The 23,701-nt window shown below is 52.2% G+C and overlaps 1 protein-coding gene across 17 annotated transcripts in view; it reads left to right on the forward strand.

The window, feature by feature from the left end:
- MSI2 (musashi RNA binding protein 2) overlaps positions 1 to 23,701 on the forward strand; it is a 227,212-nt gene that overhangs the window by 148,956 nt on the left and 54,555 nt on the right. For all 17 annotated transcript variants that reach the window (XR_011089017.1, XM_068656175.1, XM_068656179.1 and 14 more), the window contains one exon: positions 21,181 to 21,263. Coding sequence is in view for 16 of the 17 variants with exons in the window: in XM_068656175.1 (XP_068512276.1) it covers positions 21,181 to 21,263 (83 nt within the window). In the remaining variant the exon portion in view is untranslated. The remainder of the gene's footprint in view (positions 1 to 21,180; positions 21,264 to 23,701) is intronic.

The following is a 23,701-nucleotide window of genomic DNA, read 5'->3' on the forward strand; positions in this document are numbered from 1 at the left end:
TGCTCCTTCCCTTGTGGTCCAGCAGCGTGGCTTGTGCCCTAATGCACTTGGTGCTCATTTGCACACCTCTTTTTTTTTTTTTTTTTTTCCCTGATAGTTTTGAGTTCTTCCCAACTGAAGGACTTGGGTAGCCGATATAAATACCTATATTTGGTACCTGTGTGGATATGAAGGAATTACTGGCCTTCAGACACCAGGTAGTCACTCCTCTACCTTCTCTGGTTAAATTCAGTCCTTCCGTGGGGAGAGTTTTTGGGGAAGTAAAATAAATAAATAAATACAGAATCGAAAGCTGCAAGTTATTTAAAAACTATTCTTTTATCCTTGCACTGACCATGGAGAAATTACCTCTGCTTGCTAAAAACGCCAGGAAACCTCCAAAGATGTGGATGCTTTCCCCTCTCCCCAGCTGTCTTTCTGAACTTGATTTGAAACGCGCTGGAAATATCTCTGTTCCTGATCTATTGAAAGTTTCCATTATTGACTGGCAGAAAGGCAGCTTTTGTGTGTGTGTTGCTTGTGGGCAAAAGATAATTTTAAAAAGCACCCTGTTTATCTGGAGAGAGCAGCACGGTCGGAGTGCCGGGGAGGGAGGCGGCAGCCCCGGGCCAGCCGTGGCTGATGGATCTCGAGCTCTGGGTGCAAGGCAGGGGACCTGCTGCACAGGGCATTACGAGAGAGGCTCGATGCTGGCTGGGGGCTTGGGGACGTTCTCGGGGACGTTCTGGGGGCTGTGGCAGGCCCAGGCAGTGCCCACAGCCGCCTGCCCCTTCCCACCCCCAGGGCTTACGGGGATTAGCGGCGTTAAACCCGGCCTCCCCTCCTCCTGGGAGCCGGGCACTAATAAAGCTGTACCAGGCTGAAAGGACAAGTAAACACTGCTTTGTAGCTATGGCAACTCGGGAAACAAGAGCTACGTGGAGTATTTCGGAGGAGAGCCCTTATTATCGAGAGTTTAAAGGGAAGGTTCTTAAAAACGCGGAGAGGCTTGGCAGGGTAATTAGACTTGGTGCTCTCAGAGCAAACGCGACATCTCACGAAGCGTTACCAGAGCGTCTGGCCTGGTTGAGGAAACACAGAGACACTCAGCACAACAGCACATCAAACCCGGGCGGAGATGGTGCCGACACGAGTGGGTGTCCTGGCACCCAGCCCCTGCTCCCTGCTCCTATTCTGTCAGTCCCGGCCCTCGCGGCCCTGCCGGCACGGCCTTACACCACCTGGGCTGCCTGGGAGCAGGAGGCTCGTCCTCCTCAGCCCCAGATCAGGCGTGGGGCACAGCCTGAGAACTGCCTGCAGCTCTGGGAGCATCATTACACAGGTCCTGGGCAGGAGGAGCTGAGTTTGTGTCCGAGCTATGCGCTGCTGGCGGCTTCCAGGTCATCCCCTGGCCCGCTGGTGTGTAAGCAGTGAGTTCTGGTGGCCGAGTTTTTGATGTTGGAAGCCAAAATGCAAGCAGCTGATGAGGCACTGTGTGCTGGTTCACATGAAGTCCCTCGTGGCCTCACCTCTGCTGAGCTGCTCCCCTGTTTCGGGGGGAACAGGCTGAGGGGCTGGCTTCAGCTTCGCTGCCGGTTCCCTGCGTGCTGGTGGCAACTCTCCTAGCTCTGAGCCTCAGTTTGCGTGCCTGGGCTGGGTGTGGATAGCCATGCACTTGCCTTTTGTCCACTGCCTTGAGCTCCTTGAATGATTTTAACAGTTTGCAGGTGTCAGACTTTATTAAAAGAGAAGCAGCGTGGTGCTCAGGTGGAAGTGACGATCTCCATCCAAAGCAAAGCCCCGTTGGCCTCTGCTTTCATCTTCCAAAATGGTGCGGTACACTCAGTGCTGCTGAAGGGTGTTAGGCTGACAGCCAAGCGACCAAAGACCTCTTTTTGTCTCCCGGCACGGTGAGGCAGAAGCCTCCAGCCATGGGCAGCCTTTGCTGCGACCTGCCCGGCCTGCCCCGCTCAGCCTGCAGCTTGTGGGGCCCGGCGGGGCAGAGATAGCATCAGCTGGGCTCGGCTGATGCTGAAATAATCATGGCAATCGATAGCTCGCTTTGTGCCGGTTCCCTTGGTCGCACAGTCCATCGAAGGAAATGATTTTAGCTGCTCGCCTGGAGCACGCCTGTCTGGGGAGTAACCATGCAGAAACGGCCGTGTTATTTGCACGTCCGGCGCTCTGGCAAAAGATAAAGTGTGCATCGTGTGATTGATGGCAACCCGGTGTCAGGCGGTGTCAGTCCTACCAGGCTGAAATGACAATGGCATCATGTAGCGGATCAAAACATGAAGTCTTTAAAACCATATGTTCGATGTGTCATATCGCAGGAGCTTTATATTCCCGGTGATAACAATCAGCAACGCGTTATCTGTGGTTTCTCGCCTGTACATTTCTTACAAGCTGATAAACTTTGAGCTGGATGGGAATCAGGCGTGCCTCCTCGTTAATGTCTTGATCAGACTTGGAAGAGCGCGGCTGGGGGCTGGTGACCACGCGGCCCCCCGGTGGGTGAGGCTGAGCCCCTCTGCTCCGGCTCCCTGCTGGCACTGCTGGGCACTGGCTGCTTCTGTAGCATGGGGTCCTGCTGCAGCCCCCCGGGAACGGAGAACCCCTGCCCCAAAAGGCAGCAGCCCAGGTGGAAAGGCCCAGTGAGACGTGGAGAAAAAAACAGGAGCATGAAGGAAAGGAAAGGCCCACGGCTCCGCTGCTCCTCGTGTGTGCTCCTGGCGTGCGCTCCCTGCCAGCCCTGCCCCACGTAGCTGCTGCGGGCAGCAGTGATACAGGAATAAGTGGTGAGTGTCGGTGTTTGAGGAGAGGGATGCTTCACTTCACTTGGCATTTCAATATCTTCCAGCAGTAGGTTGGAATTAGCACTTTTTTTTGGTGCGGGGTGATTTATTTTGTTAAAAACCAAGGCATTATTCATAATTATGCAGTTTTATGAGGGTATACATAGCAGCATTCTTCCCGCGGTAGGCTGTGGGAGCTGGCATAATATTTAAATAAGAGCCCTGGGGAAAGGACACGCTTGCATTCAGAGGAGGGCTCCGCGCGGTTGCGGGCTCAGCCTATTGAACTAGCGTATAATTACCTCTATTCAGCACTGCCGCTCCACTTATCAGCTGGCCGTCAGGGGAAGGCCGGCGTTTTAAAATGACATAGATTGTTAGAGAACATCAAACTTTTTTAATACAGTTAATGATCCTCAGCTATAAATAGTCTGTTCCCATTGACTGGCAATAAGGCTTTTGTGCCGTGCCTCGCGGAGCTGCATGGCTTTTCTTAGTTTGTTTTTTTTTTCCCTCCATATGTACTGTAGGGCCTTTCATCCAGATCACTTACAAATAGCAATCCCCCCTGTGTGGATCGGGAAACGAAGGTCCTACAGAGCAGGACTTTGTCCAAGGTCACGTAGGGGCTAATGGGTGAGGAATGGGGCCTGGCAGCTCTGTCCTCTGGCCATTCGACCTCCTCCTCCTCCCATGGGGATGGCACAGGGACCGGCTCCTTCGGTATCCCCATGCCTCTGCAGTGCCACTGGATGGTCTTCTGGGAACGTCTGGCCCCTGCCTCATTAGTGAGGCAGGCAGCTTTGGTACATGCAGTGCCCCAAAAGTTTGCTCGTTATCTTTCAGGTTGAAACAAGTATGTGGGTTAGTGGAGGAGAAGTTTGGCTGGGCTCAGAGGCTGCCGTGGCTGCGGCACCAGCAGGGGCTGCGTGTCTCAGCTGCAGCACAGGCGTTGGAAGCGATGAGGATGAGGTCTGGAGGAGCCCCTGTCTGAGCAGGGCTGTGCGCTGATGGAGGAAATCCTGGAGCAAGTGAGCATCCAGAGAGCAAGGGAAGGGACAAAAAGCTTTGCCGTCAACACTTGTCTGGGGACTGTGTAATTTGATTCGTACCTAAGGTGAACATCAGTAACTGCTGAAAACTCAGCGTGCGATGACCACAGCTCATTACAACTCTCCACAGACACGGCTGGCTTTACGTACTGTAGCTAATTATTCCATTTCTGCATCTGGCAGGGAGAATGTTTTTCACAAAAACGCTGTAAAATACCAGGGACTTCATCTTTCTTTTTTTATGTCTCTGCACTGCATGGACTCAACCACAGCCTCGCCTGCTGCAAAATCCTGTGAAAGTCCAACTCTGCCTGAAACCTGGCCGTGTTTCCTCTGTGCTCAGGTAGTTGCTGTTAGCTGGGTGCACGCAGATTCCTCACCCTGCTTTACTCACAGCAGAGTTTGATCTGAGCTGGCCACGAAGTCCTCGAGCAGCACGCAGGAGCTGGGTACCACCAGTGCTCTGAGCAGGTTGCTTCAGGCAGCACCGTGGGACCCCTGCGTGGTGCCGGGCTGGGGCTGCTGCTGTGCCTGTGTGGTCTTCAGAGCGGGCTGAGTGTCCGAGTGCAGTAACGCCAACAAAGGGACCCCAAACCCCGCACCAGGTCCCCGACTTCCCCAGCAGTGATTCCGTGGCTGCGCTCTGAATCGCCCAGAAGTTCCGGTGAGCTCCTGCCACTGCTTTGTTCCGAGCGCCTGCAGACACAATAGGAAAAGGTCAGCGCATAAACACCGCTTCTCCGAGCCGATCTCTTTGTCTGATGTGAAAGCCGGGAAGCAAAGGGTATTCAAATTATTGAACTGCTCTGCTGCTGAGGCAGGATCGGGAGTGCCTCCCCCAAACCTTGCTGCTCTCAGACGTCTCCAGGTCAACAGCCTGGCGCTGGAGAGGTGCTGCTGAGAGGCACCGAGTGCTTGAGCTGGGCACGAGTGGAGGCCGCGAGGGGGCACGGGATGGGAACTGCGGCGGGCAGCAGCTCGAGGTCTGGGCCAGCAGCACCCAGGCTGTGGAAATGCTTCAGGGAATGCTCCGGTGTGTGTAATTAGTTCACCTGTCCCTTCGCCTGCGACTGCTGCTCGCGGCGGTTTTGTTTTTAAGTGTAAAGATTTCGGAGGTCTCCCCAGTGGTTTGAAGAAAGGTTGAGTGTGTGGGGAAATCCACAGAACGATGTCACCAAAAATGCGAGGAGGAAAAAGCGGCTTTTAATAAAGCAGTGCTTGGCATTTGTACCTGGGAGTTGGGTTTGGGTTAATTTGGACCGGGGAGAAGCTGGTGGAGGTCACCTCTGAAAGCAGCAGATGAAAGCAGCGTGGCCAGCTCTTCCCGGGGAGCTTCAGCAGAAACCCATCGGTCTGCAGGTGCTTGGGCAGCCCGTCCTCCAGCCTGCGGCTCCCTGGCACAGCAGAGCAGCCCCTGTAGGTTGGTGCTTGCGTTTGGGTCAGGGCAGAGGAGATGGAGGGGAGCAAATGGTGAGGAAACCATCTGCAGCAGGGAGCAGCTTGGCTGAGCTGTCCTGCGCGGGCTCCTGGGGAGATCAGACGATGGTGTTGTGGCATCCAGGGATGACAGAATCGTGGTTACCTGAGGTACGGTGCTCAGCAAAGAGCCTCTCTTCTGCCTCGTGGCCAGGAGAGGCTCCGTTGGAAATAAAGCATCCTCTTGTATCTGAGGAACATGGAAAGCACGCTGAAATTATAGCAGTGGATGTAGCAAAGGGGTCTGGATTTTGTGCCTGCAATGTGCCCGTCTCAGAGCCTTGTTTTCCTTTTCCATTACTGCAGCTCTCTGTCATAAAGCTGGCCAGCCCTGTGTGGTCCCTATTAAAAGTTTTCTTTCCCAGGGTGATTCTGCTCCTTTGTTGCATCTGGTTCTTGAACACTTTATACTATCAAACAGCAAAACTGCTTTTATTGATGCAGCAAAGAACAATGGGCGCTCTCCAGCAGCGCTCCCAAAATACTCTCCTGGCTTTTTTTTATGCCTGGCTTCCAACAGTGGAAAAAATGATTAAGATATGTTAGGTTTACTCTGGTCACTTCAACAGGAGATTGGTAATATCAACAAACGCTCCCAGCAGATGGATTAGCTCCTCTTCTCCAGCGAGGCCGGAGCGCTGTGTGCTTGCCCTGTCCGTGCTCTTTCTGCGAGACAGACAGCTGAAAAAGCAGAACGCAGCCACGATTTAATAGAGCGCGGCTCGGGTGAGGCAGAGATGATGGCATCAGGCATGTGTCAGGTCACTGGAGTGATTGCAAGCTGCTCGGACGTGCGCGCTCACTGTTCATACAGCGACTGCACCCGCTGCGGCCCTCAGCTCACGCTCGCTTCCTCCAAGAGGCAATTTCCCATCCGCGCGGAGATGGGAAGCAGAGAAGACAGAAGAGGATCAGCAGAGGCTTAAAACCAGTTCTGCTGCCTGTGCGAGCTTAGCTTTTTGGAGCATCGAGGAACGGGCTCTGAATTTCCCATGTGAGCAGATGTCAGGGCACGTGTAAGTCTGCCGTACTAAAACATGTGCCATATTAAAAACCCCTGTGTATAGAAATGGCATCTGTCAGCCACTGCCCCTTGGACAGACATAAAACCTGACTTCTCCTGGTTTTCTGGAGCTGTTAGTGTAAAAGCCAGGCTGGTTGCCCGTGTCACAGGAGGAGAGGTGTGCGGAGCTTTGGATGCAGCTGTGGGGTGGGTGCTGGGAGATGCATTGCATCCACATGTGGTGAGGGTAAAGAGCCTTGCAGGGCTCAGCCTCTGCTTGGAGGAGCCTGAGAGGAGTCTGCAGAGCGAGCTGTGCAGCTGCTTCCATAAGGACCCCTTGCTTCATAACATTTTTTAAAAGAAAAAAACAACACCCAAGCCCTTGGGAGTGAAGTCGCATTTCGGCTGCGTTGACTTGGCAGCAGAGTACTTTTTCCAGCCTGAAGGAGCATACAGGGTTTTAATTCCGCGAGTGCACGTCCTGTGTAGTATTTTGATTTATTTGTCCATTCTTTCGGAGCGCTTTATTATGTGGCCTTTGTTTTCCTTCTGATGTAAGGTGCTTGTTACAATCCATTGCTTGCCTGCCTTCCACTTCTAAACCTGTGCATTTCCACAGCAGGTTGCATCTGGCGTACTGGGAAAGAAAAGAGTCTCTGTACAGTGACTGAAGATTTCTTCTTTATATAGCACCTTAAAAAAAAAAAAAGTGTAGTACCATTGAAATGAAAGCCCGGCTTTCTGCGATAAAGGGCCCTGCAAATTGACCGCGGGGTCTTTCAGCAAAGTCTGTCTCCTTTTGATACAGACGTAGTTGGGGGAAAAGAAAAGGGGAAAACAGGGCTGGCTGTGCTCACAGGAGTAACCAGGTGAGCATTGTTAATGCCAGTCCTGAAGAGCAGCGCTGCCTGCTCTGCAGACAGTGCCGGTGTGGCTGGTGCCGTCCTATTTACCAACACTGCAGCTCTCACCAGATTGTCGCCCCACAGAGATGCTGGTGCCTTCGGCGTGGCAGAGTAATGAAACGTCACTCGGCGTGCTCGCTGACAGCTGGGGAGGAAATCCTGCTCCCCGCTCCGTGCTTTAATCCACATTAAAGGTGCCTTTGGGACAAGTCCCTCCCCAAACCGACAGGCCGTTCTCAAGTTGTCAAGGGAGAGCCGACGTGAATTTCTAGATGGTGTTAATGTGACTGATGAGGGCTTTTCCCCACATATAATCTAAATATATGTGTAAGAAAGTGATTATCTTAATGTAATTCATGATTTGCTTGAAGCGCATGCTGAACCTGAACTCGCCCTGATGAGCATCTGTGCACCGAAGGAACCGGTGTTATCTCTCTGCCCGTGGCCTCCATCAGGAAAGCATCTTGGAGCTCATGCTAAAGAAGGGTGATTTCCCCCTCCTCTATTTCTGATCAGAGCTTTCCTGGGAACAGACTCCAGAGGGGTCAGAAGGTTTTTTTGGTTCTAACCCACGTGCACAGGGGAGGTGTTTGCAGGGGGCTTGGCGCCGTGCCTTGCGCTTGGGTTTTTCAGGGGAGGTCTCAGTGTCCTGCGCAGCGCTGCCGTGTCCCCAGCGGTGGGATCTGGCTTCCAGGAATAGCCCAGCAGACACTTTGCTCTTTACTTGTGTATCCAGAGGAACAAATGGTGCATACATTCAAAGCATCTGTCATGGCCAGGCACTTTCTCACAGAAGTATATGTTGTTTGCTTAGGCAAATGCTGCTGCGGTGCGTGAGCAGCAGGGAGGGAGTCTTGGCCAGGATATTAAAATGTCCAAGAATGCTGTGTGCTGCCTGGAGCTACAGCCCGAAGGGGTCACACGGCACAATTCAAAGGTATTATTTTAACCCGAGGCTAAGCTGCTCATTTTTGCTGGTATTTCCCTCTACTCTCATCAGCATTTATTTCAATTCCTTGAATAATTTTTTGTTGTTTGGTGCCTAATTCTCTCTTCCTTTGCATGATGGTGTATAGCCAGCAGGGCAACGAGAGGCCACGCTCTCCTTCCCGCTGAGGCTTGCAGCAGTTCGGGGTGCAGCCCGGGACAGGTAACAAGCCCGTGCAGAACACACACCTGTAGGAAACGTGCCAGTGACTGTCTGACAGCATCTGCCCTGGAAGTGAGGTGCAAATACAACAAGTGAGCCACAGCTATGAAAAACCACTAGGCGTCACTGGGCTGGGCAGAGAACTACAGGTCAGGTTTCCCTGGCTTTTTCAGTGTGTTTTCGTGGCAGGTTTTCTGGGTGAAAGTGGCTGAAAATGGACCAGTTGGTGGATGGAGAGTGGTGGAGTGCTGGGTCTGGTCGCTGCCGTTGTCCCGTGGTGCAGCTCCCCCCAGCCAGGGGGGAGGTGAGAGGTGAGCGCTTGGCTGCGTGCTCTCCTCGTTGTGCCCTGGGTTTAGCTCCTTCACAGTTCTGTGCACGGTTTCTGCAAAGCAACCAGCTGTTGTGCATGCGTGTGGGTGTCGATAAACACTAACGACTCACGATCCCTTGGTCAATCATGGTGATTTTCTGGGATTGAGCGAGCTTTTTTTGGTCTCTGTTGCAGAAGATAGCAACTCTAGGAATGCCTGCTTCCCTTTTTATTTTTAATAATCTGTTTCTACAATTGAAGGATTTCAGATTTCTTTTCTAAGAGCAAGCGCCTGCTTAAACATGGAGACAAATACAACCAATAATATGTACTTGAAATTTAATGCAAGCTAATTCATTTTGGCACAGCCCCAGATATGCTGATTAAATGGCCTGTGAAGTGCTACAATATCTTGATAATGTACGTTCTACATTTGATTATGTAATCAATTATGTTGCACCTAATAAAACTTAAAATTAGTGGAAAAGCTCAGAGCAGATTGTATCGGGTACCGAGTGGGTCTTGGGCAGCTTGAGGAAAACTTCTGCTGCCGTAACTTCTGCTGGGAAGAGGCACCGTGCGCGCTGCCTGTTCCACAAGTGCCGCTCTTCAGTAAACCGAAGGGGGCAGCTCAGCGAAGCGCTCCCGTTTAACTTAGTGACCTGGTTTAAAGCAAAATGAACCATCTGCAGTTCCTGCTAGCTTCTTGGGAATCCCCAGGTACATGAACATCCCCAATCGGTGGCCAGCACCAGGGTGCCGTGGGGTTTGTGCACGAGGATTCAGCAGACCCTGCACCTCCGTCAGCTCCTGCCCTCCCGGGCAGCATGCACGGGGCTGTGGGTGTTGGGGGAGCAGCTGCGGGGCAAATCCTGGTGCCCTGGCTCGGGCAGCCTGTTTGCTCCAGCACCCGTGGTGCCCTCACTGCCTCCCGGTGCCGGCCGAGGGCACGACTCTGCTCTCGGGCCTGCCGCGAGCACGGTGTGCCGGGGCTCACCGACCCGACGTGGCCATGTGTGAGGGAGCAGCCGTAATAGCCTGGCAATCGTTTCTCATTCCTTTACAGGAAAGTTAGAGGTTTCTGGGTGACTGGCTATGGCAGATTAGGGGGAATTTGGCCTGGGTTTTATGGCCCTCCTGTAAGACAGGGTTGATGGGAAACAAATGTGTTATGGCCCCCGACAAGCTGTTGCTACATTTTTTGTTTCATTTTCAAACAGCACTATCAACCAGTTGGAATATGGGCCTGGAGTATCGCGGGGAGTAATCTAATTAGTATGAAGTCAATTCACTAGTTCCTTTTGTATCTCGTGATTAAATAAGTGGGAAAATGGCTTGAAAATTAGGTGCTAGAACGACCCAATTACATTTCTGTAGCTTTTTGTATTCAATTTCATAAACAATTTTGCTCTTCGCTGGTTAATCAGTGAATGCCTTTTTCCAGTTTGAAAAGCACTTTTGAAATTATAATGCAATTAAATTGTGTGTGGATGTTCTGGCATAGCGAGTGTGAAAGCTGGGGGCCTGGCAGACAGCCATGTTGTACCTTGACAGTAATGAGTTCCTGAGCTGGCAGCTTGCTCGTGTCATTCATAATATTGTCCACGCCGGGTTACGGGAAGATGCAGCTGCCTTCATTCCTTCCTGGCCAGGGACACCGGCACCCGTGTGCTGCACCCCCTGTGATATCCCTGGGGAGAGGGGACCCCAGCCCTGGGTGTCCTCGGGGGCTCTGTGGTGCCACCAGGTGTGGGACCCTGCCCCGTGCCCGGCTGGCAGAAGGGGTTCTCCCACCATCACGCTTCTTGCTAACAGTGCTGAGTAGCTGCACGCTTGTCTGTTTTATTCACCCCCACCTCCCCATTTTCTTTTTTCCCCTTACAGGAGCCTCTGTAAGACTGAAGGATGGGAAGGGGGGTGTAGGGGACTGACTGCTGTGTTCCTGGGGCAAGTAGGAAAATGCTTAGGTGGTGGCCAGAAGCATCCCCTGTCAAGGTGGAATGCGAAATTGCTGCTTTAAGTAAATGATTAAATTCCTGCTGAAGAGAAGCCACAGCTGATGCCTTTGCTTCCCTTGGGCCTGCTGGGTGCGTCTGGGCTGGGTTTGCATCCAGCAGTGTCACAAATGCGGTGCCACCGCCGCCCAAATCCCTCCACGTTGGTTTGAGTCTCTGGGAGCGGCCGTCCCGGTGGTCTGAGGGCCGGGGGCACGAGGATTTTTGGGAGAGCCCAGGTGGCGTGGCCGGGCACAGCCTGTGCTCCTGGCAGGGACGTGTTTGCTGTGCGGGAGGCTGGTGGTGGTAGCTCATAAGCAGTGACCACCGGCCCTGGGGCGCGTTTTGTGGCAGGCTGTAGGGCCGGTCAGGCCCTCTCAGTGCCTTGCAGAGGAGCAGCACGATGTGTCAGGAGCCCTGCCAGAGCTCTGCCTCCTTCCCTCGGCTGCCAGCTCACCTCGAGCCGTCCGTCCTTTCTCAGCCCCGCTCCTCCTGTGGCAGGCCGTGAGGTCTCAGCTCCCCCATTTGCCTCTGTCCTGCCCCCGTGCGCCTTCCCACAGGCCCTCCTGCGGGTTTGGGATCGGGCAGCCCCCAGTGGAGCCATCTCAGCCACTTCTCCCTGTAGGGTGAAACCTTCTCCTTGTCAAAGCCACGAGCAGGTCTGCCCCGGCCTCGCTGCAGCCTTGCTCGTGGCTCTGGGAAGCATTCAGCAAATTGTTGGCTCTGCACAGCCACGTGTCCCCATGGGCCTTCTGAAGTTGGGGTTTCTCAAGGCGTGCCCGTTACCCTTCTGGGGTGCTTGTCTCGAGTTCAGCCTGCTTGTGGCCAGCAGGAGCTGAATTCAGCCTCCTCGAACAGGAGGAGGCTGCGCGATCACCGCCACCTGTGATTTACAGCCGAGCACCACAAGGATAAAGGTGGAAAGCTGTGTTAAGAGAAAAAGAAATAATGTTAGAAATAATGACTTGCTTGGCAGGTTTTAACAAGTTCAGTAATGGTATTAGGTGCCCTTGGCTCAAGATAGTAACCTCCTCTTAAATGATCATTACCTGACTAATAAAGACCGCAGAGCAGGTCATTACAGCTTAATTTAGACATAGCATCCTGTTTGGTTTGCACAGCATTGCCATCGTTCAAGTTGTTGAATCCATTGCCTGAGCGCGGTGGTTGGGACGTGGGGTTTGCCTGGGCTTTCTCTCGCAGCTGTTGGGCAGCCTGAGGAGGAGCTGGGCGCTCGCTCTGCGTCATCCTCCGGCTCTCGGTGGCCGCTCGCAGAGGGATATGTGTGGGTAGGAAAGGGGGAGAGTGACTTTCCTAGCCTGTTGCTTCAGCTCGTGCTCTTCTCGAGCATCGATTCAAGGAAGAGGAGAAGGAAATGATAGGAACGGAGGCCGCGGAGACGTGAGTGCGTGCAGAAATGCTCTTTGCTTGACTTTGCCTTGGAGTCACGCAGGGATTTTGTACGGCGCTGGGCTGGCGTTCGAGCCTAACTGGTTCTCTTACAAAAAGATTATAAGAGCTTATTGCTTCTTGTTAATCGTACTTGGTGCTTCTGCTCTTCCTTTTCAGAGCACTTCATAAACACGATTTTTTTCTCATCCCAGGGTTTGTGATAGAACTGGGTGAGCCGTGAATGGCATGCAAAAGGCACGTGGGGTGATTGTCCTTTCTCAGTGCGCATGAGCTCAGGACACCAAGTAGAATTACCAGGCCACACGTTTAGCACAAGCTCCAGGGTATCTTTTTTTCCATATAAGACACAGGTAAAGTGTGGAGCTTATTGCCACGAGACACTGGAGACCATGGGGTGAGAGGCTTCAAAAAGTTGTCACTGGAGCCGCTGGTGAGCGCAGCTCCGGTGCTTGATGCGGCTGCATTTCAGCTCTGCTCTCGGTGCCTGCTATCTTCAAGTGATTTTAGGTCTTTTTCCCTTGAAAAGAGTTAATCGGGTATGATATTGCCGTGTCACTCATTCGTAATGGCTGAGCACCGCGGGAGGCTGCTGCCCGTAACACTGCTCGGTGTCGTGCAGCGGGACGGGGCAGGGGAAGCAGCGCCTGCCGCTGCTCTTCAGGGACAAATACACGTGTGCCACTGTGTGCACATGGCTGCTTTCTGTCCCAGTAGCCAAGCTGCTTTAAATGGAAGCAGTTTTTGTGCCGTGATAAATAGTGTCTGAGGAAACTGTTGCATCGTGCTGCAGGCAGGACTCGTGCCACCTCTTGGTGCTGCGGGGTGACAGGAGCTGCTGCTCCACCTCGGCTGCTTCTCGTCCCTGCCCTGGTGAATCCCCTGGGTTAGCACTTCAGAGCCAGTCCCAGATGTTTAAGGAGCATCTCAGCTGAATCCTGCTGTGTGATTTCTGTACAGGCTGCTTGGCGAGGGCAGGGGATTAAGGGATGGAGCCATTTTCAAAGCTGCATCACGCCTTGGTGGGAGGCAGGGCAGCCACGGCGCTGCTCACTGCCAGCCCTGGCACGGCTCCTAATCCTAATCTGGGTGCTGGGACATGGAGCTGTGCAGGCAGTGCCAGGGAAGTTTCCCCTGGTGCTTCCTTCCTCCCGCTCCTCTCCCTGCGTGATGGGGTACCCGAGCACCTTGCAGGAGCAGTAAAAAGTGAGCACACCTGAGCTGTGCGTGTACCTGCCCACCCTCTCCGAGCTGGGTGAGGCTGATAGATGAGCAGGGACAGCAGCCTGGGACCTGCCGTACCACAGCAGCCCTGTCCTCGCTCGGAGATGAGCTGTCATGCTTCCCTAACCCCATTAGCAACAAGCTTCAAATGCAAGTAATTGTAATAACCAACCCCCACCAGTTATTAATATTTCCAGGACATCTCTCTGATAAGCCCATCTTTTCAGCCAATTTCCTATTCAACCAAAAGCAAAACATCTTTTCTCCCAGTATTGCAAATGTGATGTTAAAATGAAGAAAAGGAAATGGAAAAAAGAAATCCCCCCAACCAACAAAACCTCAACGCCAGGCTCGGTGCTGCATCGCCTTTGTTAGCCCCGGATAGAATTATGCATCATGAATAAAAACTGCTGTCAGCATGCATTGGTTTCAAAACATTAGAGCATATGGTATGTGATTATCTGTATTGTCAAATGCAATAAAGTGAATTTGGATATAATAAAAAATGTAATATTTTAGAAATTTGGTAATAAACTGTGGAAGAATTGACAGGCAGAGAGTATTTGACGCCCGTAGGCAGGCGGATGAAATTGGCAGGCAGCGGGCAGTGGCTGCGGTGTTGGTGGGGAGCCCGGCCTGGGCAGCGGCACTGGGGCAGCCGTGGCCTCGCAGCCCTTCTACTGCCCTCCCCACGGCTCCCTTCTGTACTGGAAAACAGTTTTTTGGTTGTTTTTTGGCTGGGTTTGTTGGAGACCCTGGGTGCTGTGGAGGAACAGGCGCGAGCGTTCACTTGAAGCACGAGGTTGGCGTTCTGGCGGTAGGCAGATTAATTGGATTTTGCAAGTATTTGGGGTTTTCTTCTTTGATAGCAAGAAGAAATCCATTAGTTTATATCACGCTTCCCCTGCCCGGCTGCGCTCCCATCGTTTTTGTACGCCACCAGCTTGTGAGTGAGCTGGAAAATCCTTCCCTGGAACGAAAGGAGCAGTGAGGAGCTGTGATGAGCAGGAGTGGGTCTGCTCCAGGACGCTGCGGAGGAGCTGGGTGTACATACAGGCAAAAAAGCAAACGCTGCCTGGGATCGCTTCTTCCTTCAGTAGCTCCTGTTCCATCCCAGTGCGTTCATTCTCAAGCCTGAGTTAATTCTCAGCCCAGCCGTCGAGGCGCGGTGTCTCCAGCACAGAGAAGCTGAATTGGGAGCAAACTTTGGGGCCTCCTGTGCAGGAAATTCAGATGCAAAAAGTACAGACAGAAGTGTATCACACGTACATGCAATTTTTCTTAGGTCACCGTTAATGCTTCTAAATGATCTGTGAATGCATTAATGGTTTCTGTTAATTAACAATATGATAAAGCTGGCATTTAGTAAGTTGCTGTGTAGTGTGCGTTTTAGTCATTATGTACTCAGCACTTCGGTTTGATTTCAGAATGTTAATAGAATAAAATTTTAATGAAGATTTGTTGTTATGAAAAATTTATTACGAGAAGTTCAGGTACTGCTTGCATTAGCACGGTCTGTAAGGGAAGGGGGGTTCCCTGCCCGCAGCCACCGCCAGCCCGGGTCCCCCCTGCCCCCCCCTGCCACTCCCCATCTCCTGCTGCCCTGCTCAGGTGCTGTGGGTCAGAGCAGGGTGCTGGGGCGCGGGACAAACCCCTCTGTCTGCCCTTCTTCCTTCCTTCTTTCAGGGACAATCGCTGCCAGAATCGTGTGGGTGGATTTTTGCCTGCTCCAACAGGCAGGCTGCTCCGTGGTGCAGTGGCTTCTCGTTCTAAGATGCCCTCTTTTTTTTTTTTTCCCTTTTTTCCTTTTTTTTTTTTTAACGATGCTCCCTTTGCAAATGCCACGCAGCCGTGGGAGGACAGCGAGGAACCTGAGCGCCGCAGCTTCCCAGAACAAAAGCCGAGGAGTATCTCGCTGGTGCCCTTTATCCAGCTGCGCGGCTGACCTCAGCTCTTCGCTCTCCTGCCGCGCCGGTATTGAAACGCTAGCACCTTGCGTGGAGGTTTTGATCTGAGGCGGTTGTCTGCTGATTTAATTTTGAGAATTTACTCCCATGTCATGGAGTATATATTGACACTTTAAGCAGCAGTAATACCTGCCTGTGGCTGCCGGGGGAACCTGGCTGTTTCCTGCACCCGCCCCGAGACGCGCAGCGGCAGCGGCTGGGTGCGCAGGCTGAGCATCTGCCTTGATGAGCATCATTCACAGAAGCACTGCCAGAGAGCACACGGCATAGTGAAATGAGGCTGGTGCCGCGGCCCTGGATGGCAGGCGGTAACCTTCCCTTTCCCCTCCTGGCTCCTGGCACAGCCCTGCCCTGTGCAGCCCCGGGATGCTCCTTGCCTCCGCGCGGTGCCTCGGGTCTGGTGGTGGCTCCGTGGAGAGCAGGAGGTGAAAGGACAGAGGTGTGCTATGGCTGTGCTCTGTGGACATGGGCACTTGCTTGTTGGGAAGCAGAAACCCCCTTTTTGTGTGCACAGTGCAGGAGGCAGGATGAGGAAAACCACAAATGAGAGCTGACAGCTCCCGTCTCCGACAGCTCCGAGCTGTGACGAGCGGAGCTGCGCTATGGCAGCTGGAGGTGTCCTGGAAGGGACTGGGAAGGGGAGGTGAAGCTACGTGGGACCTGGAGCACAAGGAAACGTCCGGCGACTGGTCCAGGGACACAAAGCAGGAAGGTGGCAAAGTCAGGGCTGAGTTTTGGGAGTCCTCATGGCTGGGTTCAGGCTCTCGGAGCAGAGGGGCGGCTGTCCCTGGAGGGCTCCGTTCCAGGCTGCGAATTTCCTTCTAGACAGCACCAAGCTGGAACCATCCCCGCTTCCCTGTCGGAGCAATTAAAACGTCCTGGCCTCTCTGCTCACTTTGCTCTGCCTGGCTGTAAACACGGGCTCTGGTGGCAGTGATTAGCAGCCTGGCTTCCCCGGCCCCCTGTCCCCTCCCGTGCAGCTTCGTTATTATTATGAGGCTGGCAGCCGGGTGCGAGATAGCTTACTAAGTAACTTTTTCCCTTCTGATTACAAGGGATGTGTGAATAAAGCAGAACTGTATTGATTCACACCAATCTATGCATCGACTGTGTGGGAGCCACTTGCAATTCCCAGCAGCACCAGAAAGCTTTGCAACGGGGAGAAATATGACCAGGCAAGTTGAGAAAATAAATTAAAGTAGTGTCAACTTTTCCTGTTTCTTCCCTCATTATTAATGGATGGAATGGGGCTCGTTTATCAAGAGGAGGAAAAATTAATTGACATGGGCTTTAATATTATTATGCCTGGCTTGTCTGGTCACATTTCTTTTTTTTTTTTTTTTTTTTTTCTTTTTGAAAAGCATTTTATTACAGTTTACGGGACCAGCTGCCAAAACTATTGGTATAAACAAGAAAGCAGGTGCATAAATAATGCCTCAGCAGGCCCGGACGTTTCTGTGCTTCGAAGCTTAAGTCACTTAAATGTGGGGAGAAAAGGAGAGAGGCATAAAGGAAACAAACGAGAAGATCAGGTACTGAGGCCCAGCACAAAGGGGGAACGCAGCCTGAACTAATATTTCCTCATTATAGGGCTGAGCTTCTGCGGGGCTGTCGGGGGATCCACGTCCCTCAGCACAGCTCCTGCGAGCCCCGGGGCCGGGGCCGTGCTGTGCTCACGCCGTGCTGGGGGCCTGCGGGGGGACGTGGCCGCGGCAGCGTCCTGCGGGCGTCAGAGGAGCCGGGTCCCGCGGTAATGAGGCCAGCAGGCGGCTGCCAGGTTATTCTTGCCTAGCAGCGGGAGCAGGATTTAAGCATCGCTTATTGGTATGATGTGAACCATGTAAATCTCTTCCCTTCTCCTCTCCTTGCTCTTGTCTACTTGCCTTGGCTTGGCGGATTATTGTGTAGGTACAAAAGAGCCTTGGTGATTACTTATTTCCCAGAGCCCTGTAAGGAGCTATCTCAGACTTTGGCATGCTATAAATATAGTAAGGGGCAGGCCCAGCTGCAAAGGCCGCGCAGTCTGACGAGACAATACAGACCCAACTTGGGTGAAAGGGAGCCCTGCAGATGCAGATGAGATGAAGTGACCTGCTCCGCGTTGTGGGGTGACCCTGGGACAGCCTAGGAATTGGAACAGGCTCCTCCGGCGCCCTGCAGCGTGTTTGTCCACCAGAGCACTGCTCTGTGGCTGAGGAGTCTCTTTGTGGAGCAGAGGTGTCCGTGCACCTCTTCCCTTCACCCTGCATAGCCCTGGGGAAAGGGGTTGGGTTGGGTTTGTTGGGTTGGGTTGGGTTGGGTTGGGTTGGGCTGGGTTGGGTTGGGTTGGGTTGGGTGGCTGCTGGGGGTGGTAGCCCCCAGACCAGGGCAGGGCAGGCTTTTGAGGCCGGGGTCTCATTCCCTCTGTCACAGCCTCTGGGGCCAAGCCCAGCATTAGCCTGGGTTTAAGCTTTTTGGTGCAGGATGCGGTCACCTTGTTTTGCTCGCTTTAACGTACGTGCAGGCTTGAAAGAGCAAGACCTTTCCCAGGGTAAGCTGCTTTCGTGCAATTCTGCTGCCGAGTGACGTCCTCGGGATGTACAAACGCAGCTGTAATATATGTTGCTGTACGCCAGATAAAAGCCTGGCCGTGGAAAAGCTGCTGCCAACGAGCAAGAGACAGTAGATATATTTCATAGCAATGGTGTCGTCATCTCAGCTATATTTTACTGAGGTTGACATAAAACTTCTCAAGTGACGACAAAGGTGTGAAATATAGTTGATTCGAGCGTGAAAAAAACAAAATGCAGAACATAGGAGCACTGACATTTGGTATCTTCAGTACTGCTTCTTAATATTATTTATGGCTCCTACTGATTTTTTTTAAGTTGCTTTAATCTTTTTATGGTTTCAGTCACTTTCTCTGAGCAGTGTTTCTCTCGTTTCTGGAGTGCTGTGGCAGGCAGTGCTGTCAGCGCCCAGTAACCGGCGTTTGGATGGAGTGAAATGACTCCTTTTTTTTGAGCAGATGCTAAAGGAGGGTTTTTTCACCTGAAGGTCATGAATACATGTCTCAGCTTCCTTTAGTGCTCACTCTTGGCTTGGTGCCTCTCATGTGGGGGCATCGGTTTGCCTCGTATTTTATTTTTTTTCCCCCCTCTTCTTTGTCTTTTCTTTTACAGAAAAGATTATTCAAATGAATATTCAGTTTTATTCATTTGAATAAAAAAACCAAACCGTTTGACTCTGTTAAATGCTTATCTCTTAAATAGAGCTTGTTAGCTTCCAATAATAGCTTCATTCAGAAGGATGCAGTATAATTTCATTTTAAAATGTGTGCTCCTTGACAACCGGAATCCTATTTATGTCACCATTTTAAACAGCCTTCTTTGTTTTGTGTTAATCTTTTTCATACACTTTCCAAGGACCATTTTTTGTTGACTCCTAGTACCTCTCATAAGAAATAATTGTCTATTTAGTCCAGGAAGGTTTCTAAGAGTTTTGGTAATTTAAAAATGAGCGTGTATTCATTACGCTAACTAATAAGGCATGCATACAGTAATATTTTTTATATGTGCAATTACTGAAAGTTGTAATCTAATATTTAAAAAGTGAAACAAAGAAGGACCCATTAGTCACTTTTATGAAGTTTGTAGCTCTGGGGTATACGGTCTCTTGGGGGTTGCCCGTTTAAGGAGCAGTAGGATCTCCTGAACAGTGTCCTGTGGATTTAAGTGCCTGTGTATGTGCAGATTAAAATCCTCTGGTTACTTCCCTGTCCAACAAGCGCAGGGATTGCACAGCCACACTGCAGCACTGAGAGGTGATCAGTGTTTTTCACTACTCCTGTGCTTGTCTAGAGAGGAACGAATGAAAATAACCCCGCGTTTCCTTACAGACCCTCTCCAGGCTGTTTTTTTTCTTGCCTGTGTGAAGTGGCAGAGGTGTTTAAAACCCTGCAAATGAGTGTTGGCACCTATGGACTCTTATTTATTCTTGTTATCAATTCTGTCAGTAAAGAAAGCTGAGAGGCTATCTGATTTAATCAGAGAACTAATTTCTTGATAAACCCGTGTTTAAGCCATATGGGGTGGGATGAGGATGGGAAACTTCTGTCCCGGTCCGAGCGCACAAAGCCCGCAGTGGGCTCTTAGTGGTGCTCTGCATATTAGTGCTAATCTCCTCTAAATTCCCCTTCCCGGCTCCATTCTGGCAGCAAGACTTGACAGAAGACGAAGGAGAAATCCTCAACTGCAGGATTCGCTAATGAGTTACTAATGAGGAAGATGCTGCTGGTGCTGAGGCTGCTAACGACGTGTGGCCCGGCTGGGTGCTCGCTGTGCTGGGCAGAGCTGGATGCGGCCGTGCCACCCACAGCCCCGGTCCCTGCTGGCACAGGGTGCTGCCGGGCTGCCCGGGGTGCTGTGCTTAGCCAGTTAACCACAAAAAGTCAGTCCTAACTGCAGGTCTGCTTCAGGTGGATTTAAACGGAGTAACTTGGAAGGCAAATAAAAGCCCTAGGTGAAGTAAAACACTTGGAGCTGCTACATGCAGCGCAGAGCTCTGAGAGCTGGGTTGCACCATCAGACAACGTGGTACACTTCGGGGGAGAGCCACAAACCATTTCTAGTGGGCTTTTCCCCCAAGGAGAGGGTCCAGAGACTCGGCCTCATGGCTTAACATGGGGCCAGGAGCACACCCCGCAGTGCTGCACAGCGGCACGGGTTTGGGATGAGGGGCTGCCGCTGTGCTCCCAAACAGCCGAGGCTGGGGCTGGTGGCACGAGGTGTCCCACCTCGATGGTGGGGACAGGCACAAGGTCTGGGGTCACCCCTGCCCTGTGCCATGGTGTGACAGGGGTGGCACCCGGCTCCGCTGGTGCACGTGGGGCCAGCACCGCTCCCGGGACAGGTCGGGGGGTGAAGCTCATTGTGTTGGTACACTTGTAAGGTTTCGTTAGGTTAATCACTGGTGATGTTTATTCATCAAGCCATTGCCAGAAATGTAGCGCATTCGATTTTCTCTTAGCTTGATATTTTTTTAGAAAAATAAATGAGCGGGGAGAATTAATGCGTAGAGCCGTGGTGGGCTGCCAGATTCCTCCGTGCAGCCGCGTGGAGCCAGCAGAGCAAACCGTGTACAGCTACAGGCGGGCAGCAGGCATCAAACAACCCTAAACCAGCCCAAATCCACGGCTCCTTTGAAGCAGCAGCGCAGAGGAGAGGAGTGATTAGATCAGAGGCCTCAAACGTAGCGGCTTCTGAGCGGCCTCAGGATGTCCTGATGAGGCAGTAGAGGAAGTCATTCAGGAAGAAGGGGACAAATGAGCACCTCCGGCGCTCGGCCGGCCCGAGCACAGAGCTCTGCCACGTGTCAGTGCCGGCTTCATCGCCGGGGCAGCGAGGGGTAACTGAGGAATCATCTCCTGTCCTCACGGGGCTTTATTTTTTTTGGTCATGTAATGAGTCAGCCCTAATGGAGAAGTCCCGTGGAATTAAACAGGAGATAAAATCAATATGGTTCCATAGACATGTAATTGGGTTTTGTAGAGGTTGCTCTTAAAAACCATAAGGTGTAAAAGAAAATATAGCCTTATTGTAGTTTCTGAGCCATCTTGTAACCAGGGTGTAACTATCCATTAAATTCTTCAGGATGGATCAAAAAATCCATAAGGAGGTTTTAATTCTCCATTAAGCCCCATGGAAGAGCTGTAACAGAACCGTATTAATTTTCTCTGAGATGATGCTCCTTCCCTCCATTAGTCTGTAATGAGCCCGGCAACAGCCCTGTAGAAAGCAGGTGTATTTACATGTGTGTAATTCTGTGAAAGTTTCCCGAAATCCAAAGGGCCAGGTAATGCTTCATTAGAACGAAAGCTGTTTGACTTCACTGACGTTTTCCTTTCCTCCTCCCCTTTTTATTCCTTTATCGAACAGGATTTGGGTTCGTTACTTTTGAAAATGAAGACGTGGTGGAGAAAGTCTGTGAAATTCACTTCCACGAAATCAATAATAAAATGGTAAGTGCTCTTTCTGACGTGCGGGTGGGTGCCAGCGAGGTCTCCCCAGCGGTCACAGACGTGCCCGGAGCCGGTCGCGGTGTCCCCAGCGCTGCGGGGTCAGGGTGCGGAGCCTTGCTCTGGGGCTGTGGCTGCCGTGGCTCTGCCATCGAGTGCTGGTGTTCCCCAGCCAGGCCCTTCATGAAGTTTCTCCTAAACAACATCGAGTCCCAGGTTGCGGGTTGCCCTGTCAGTAAAGCCACTGAGCCAGATGAAAAAGGGCGTTTGTATTTCAATGGATGCAAAAACTTTGATATTTTCGGCTAAAATATTCTTTTTCCCTTTGTCAAAACAGCCTTTGCTTCTCAAATGTGTATTCAGATATGCATTGTATATTGGTCTGATATGTGTTCACAGACTTTAAATTCAATAATAGAGCTTTTAGTGTGGATAAGATCAAAGCAATCTCCTTGGCATATGCTGGAGGCCTGATTCAATATTTGACTTGCTAATTTTTCCCAGGGCACTGAAATAATATTCTTCATATTGTTCCTGACTGCAATATGCATCGGAAATAAAAGTAACAGCCCCTTTGGCAACCGTGCTGGTGAGGTACTGAGGCAGGGCCAGGGCAGCCCGCCGAGCCCTATGCCAGCCCCGTGCTCCGGCCCCAGGACGTGCCGTGGGCTTTGCTGCCAGCCCGGCCTCTCACTGCTCTCCCCACGTCTCTCCTTCGGGAGTTTCCTCCTGCCACTGGTGCTGCATCACGGCAGATAACTGTGGGCTGTGGGGGAGGTTTCATTCCCGTCTAGTCACTAAATGCTGATTAATCTGCCTTAAAACAAAACAAGAAGTAACACCAAACGCCCCCACCCCAGCCCAGGAATAACAGACCCAGCCACAAATTAGAAACGCTTTCAATGTAAATGTAAAGACTTGAAATGTAAATTTAAAGACTTGTCACATGGGAAGGCAGAACTACAGCGCTGTGTTGGGTGCCTGTAGCAGAAAGCTCCATGGATGTAGGTCCTTCACACAAGAGATTTCCCACGGAGCAGGACTCAGCCTTCACCTGGTACAAACCAGCACAGCCCAGGTCAGCCGGTGAGGTGCTGGGAGGCAGAGCAGCGGCGTGACACCGAGCCCCAGCCCCACGGAGCACATAGCAGGGCACAGCACAGCGCTGGATGCTCCTGCGGGGAGGGGGAGATGTGTGTGCGGGCTCCCAGACAGGTCCCTGCAGGAGCACGGCACGTGCAGCTTCCAGCTGGAGCCCTGTGCCTGCAGGATGGGTACCTGGAGGCACGAGTGAGTGGGAAGTCCAGGGCTGCTTCCCTTCCTTTGCCACAAATCTCAGGTTGGGCTTTGCTGGGTTGTTAAAATCCTGCGCTGCTTGCTGCTGGCGTGCCCTGCTGGGGCAGAGCTGTGAGAGCTGCTGGAGGGATTCTTCTCCGCTGAGAGGCTGCGTGGTAAGGGAACAGCAGTGCCGGCAGCCTGCAGGATGGGACAGGGCAAAAACACTGGAGGAACATCACAAGGAGCAGAAGAAGCAGTGTAGGCTGTTGGCGTTTTGTTGTTGCGGATAATTAAAGCGCGCTCGTCCCGGCACTCTGCGCCTGCTTGGTGCGGGATCCAGGTGCCACGACGCTTTGAGCATGCTCTCCTTGTCACTTCTTCTCCAGCACTAATTTTAAAAGCGGCCCACGAGGGAGGAGATGAGACATGATCCTGTCTTGGGACTGACTCATCGTGTTGCTGATGTGTCTGCAGATTAATTACCAAGCCCGGGCAGGAGCGGGAGAGCCCCGCGCACGCATGTGTGACAGCGAGCTGCTGCAGATGGCCGGCGCTGACACACGGAGTAAGGCTGGGCACGGACACACCTCCCGCAGCCCCCTTGGGGACTGATCACTCCTACTTTGTTTTTAACGTGTCCCCCTCAGTGCCGTGCTGCACGGGGAGCAGGTGCTGGCCATCCTGGTCCCAAGGTGCACGGGCACCGCGTGGGCTCCTTGCACCGCGCTCGCTGTCATTGCCCCCGAGCAGGGGCAGTGGGCGGCCGCTGTTCCCGAGCCCATTTGCAGCCTCCCTCCCCGGGCAGGCTATTTTTAGCCCTCCCATTCTGCTTCTGTTGCCATCCGTAAAGCTTAGAATGTCAAGTGTAATATTAAACAAGCAGTGTGCAAGTGAAAAGAAAATGCCAGCGAGGTGTTTAATAAATGAAACCTGGAATTTACGTGGGAGGCCACGGATTCTCTCCAAACGCCGAGGGAAGGGGGGCAGAACAAGTGCAACCGAAGCAAAACGTCCCCAGAATATTGTTCTTCTCACACAAGCAGGCTGCTTTACCCCAAAAAATGTTTTTTACGGGGGGTGCAAAAGTAGCCGGAAAAGAAATGTGATGGAGTCATTGATTTTCTTGCGGTTTGGCTGCGATGAAGCTGTTCACACCCTAGGTA

Source organism: Anas acuta, chromosome 19, assembly GCF_963932015.1.
Source record: "Anas acuta chromosome 19, bAnaAcu1.1, whole genome shotgun sequence".
In the NCBI taxonomy this organism is placed as follows: domain Eukaryota; kingdom Metazoa; phylum Chordata; class Aves; order Anseriformes; family Anatidae; genus Anas; species Anas acuta.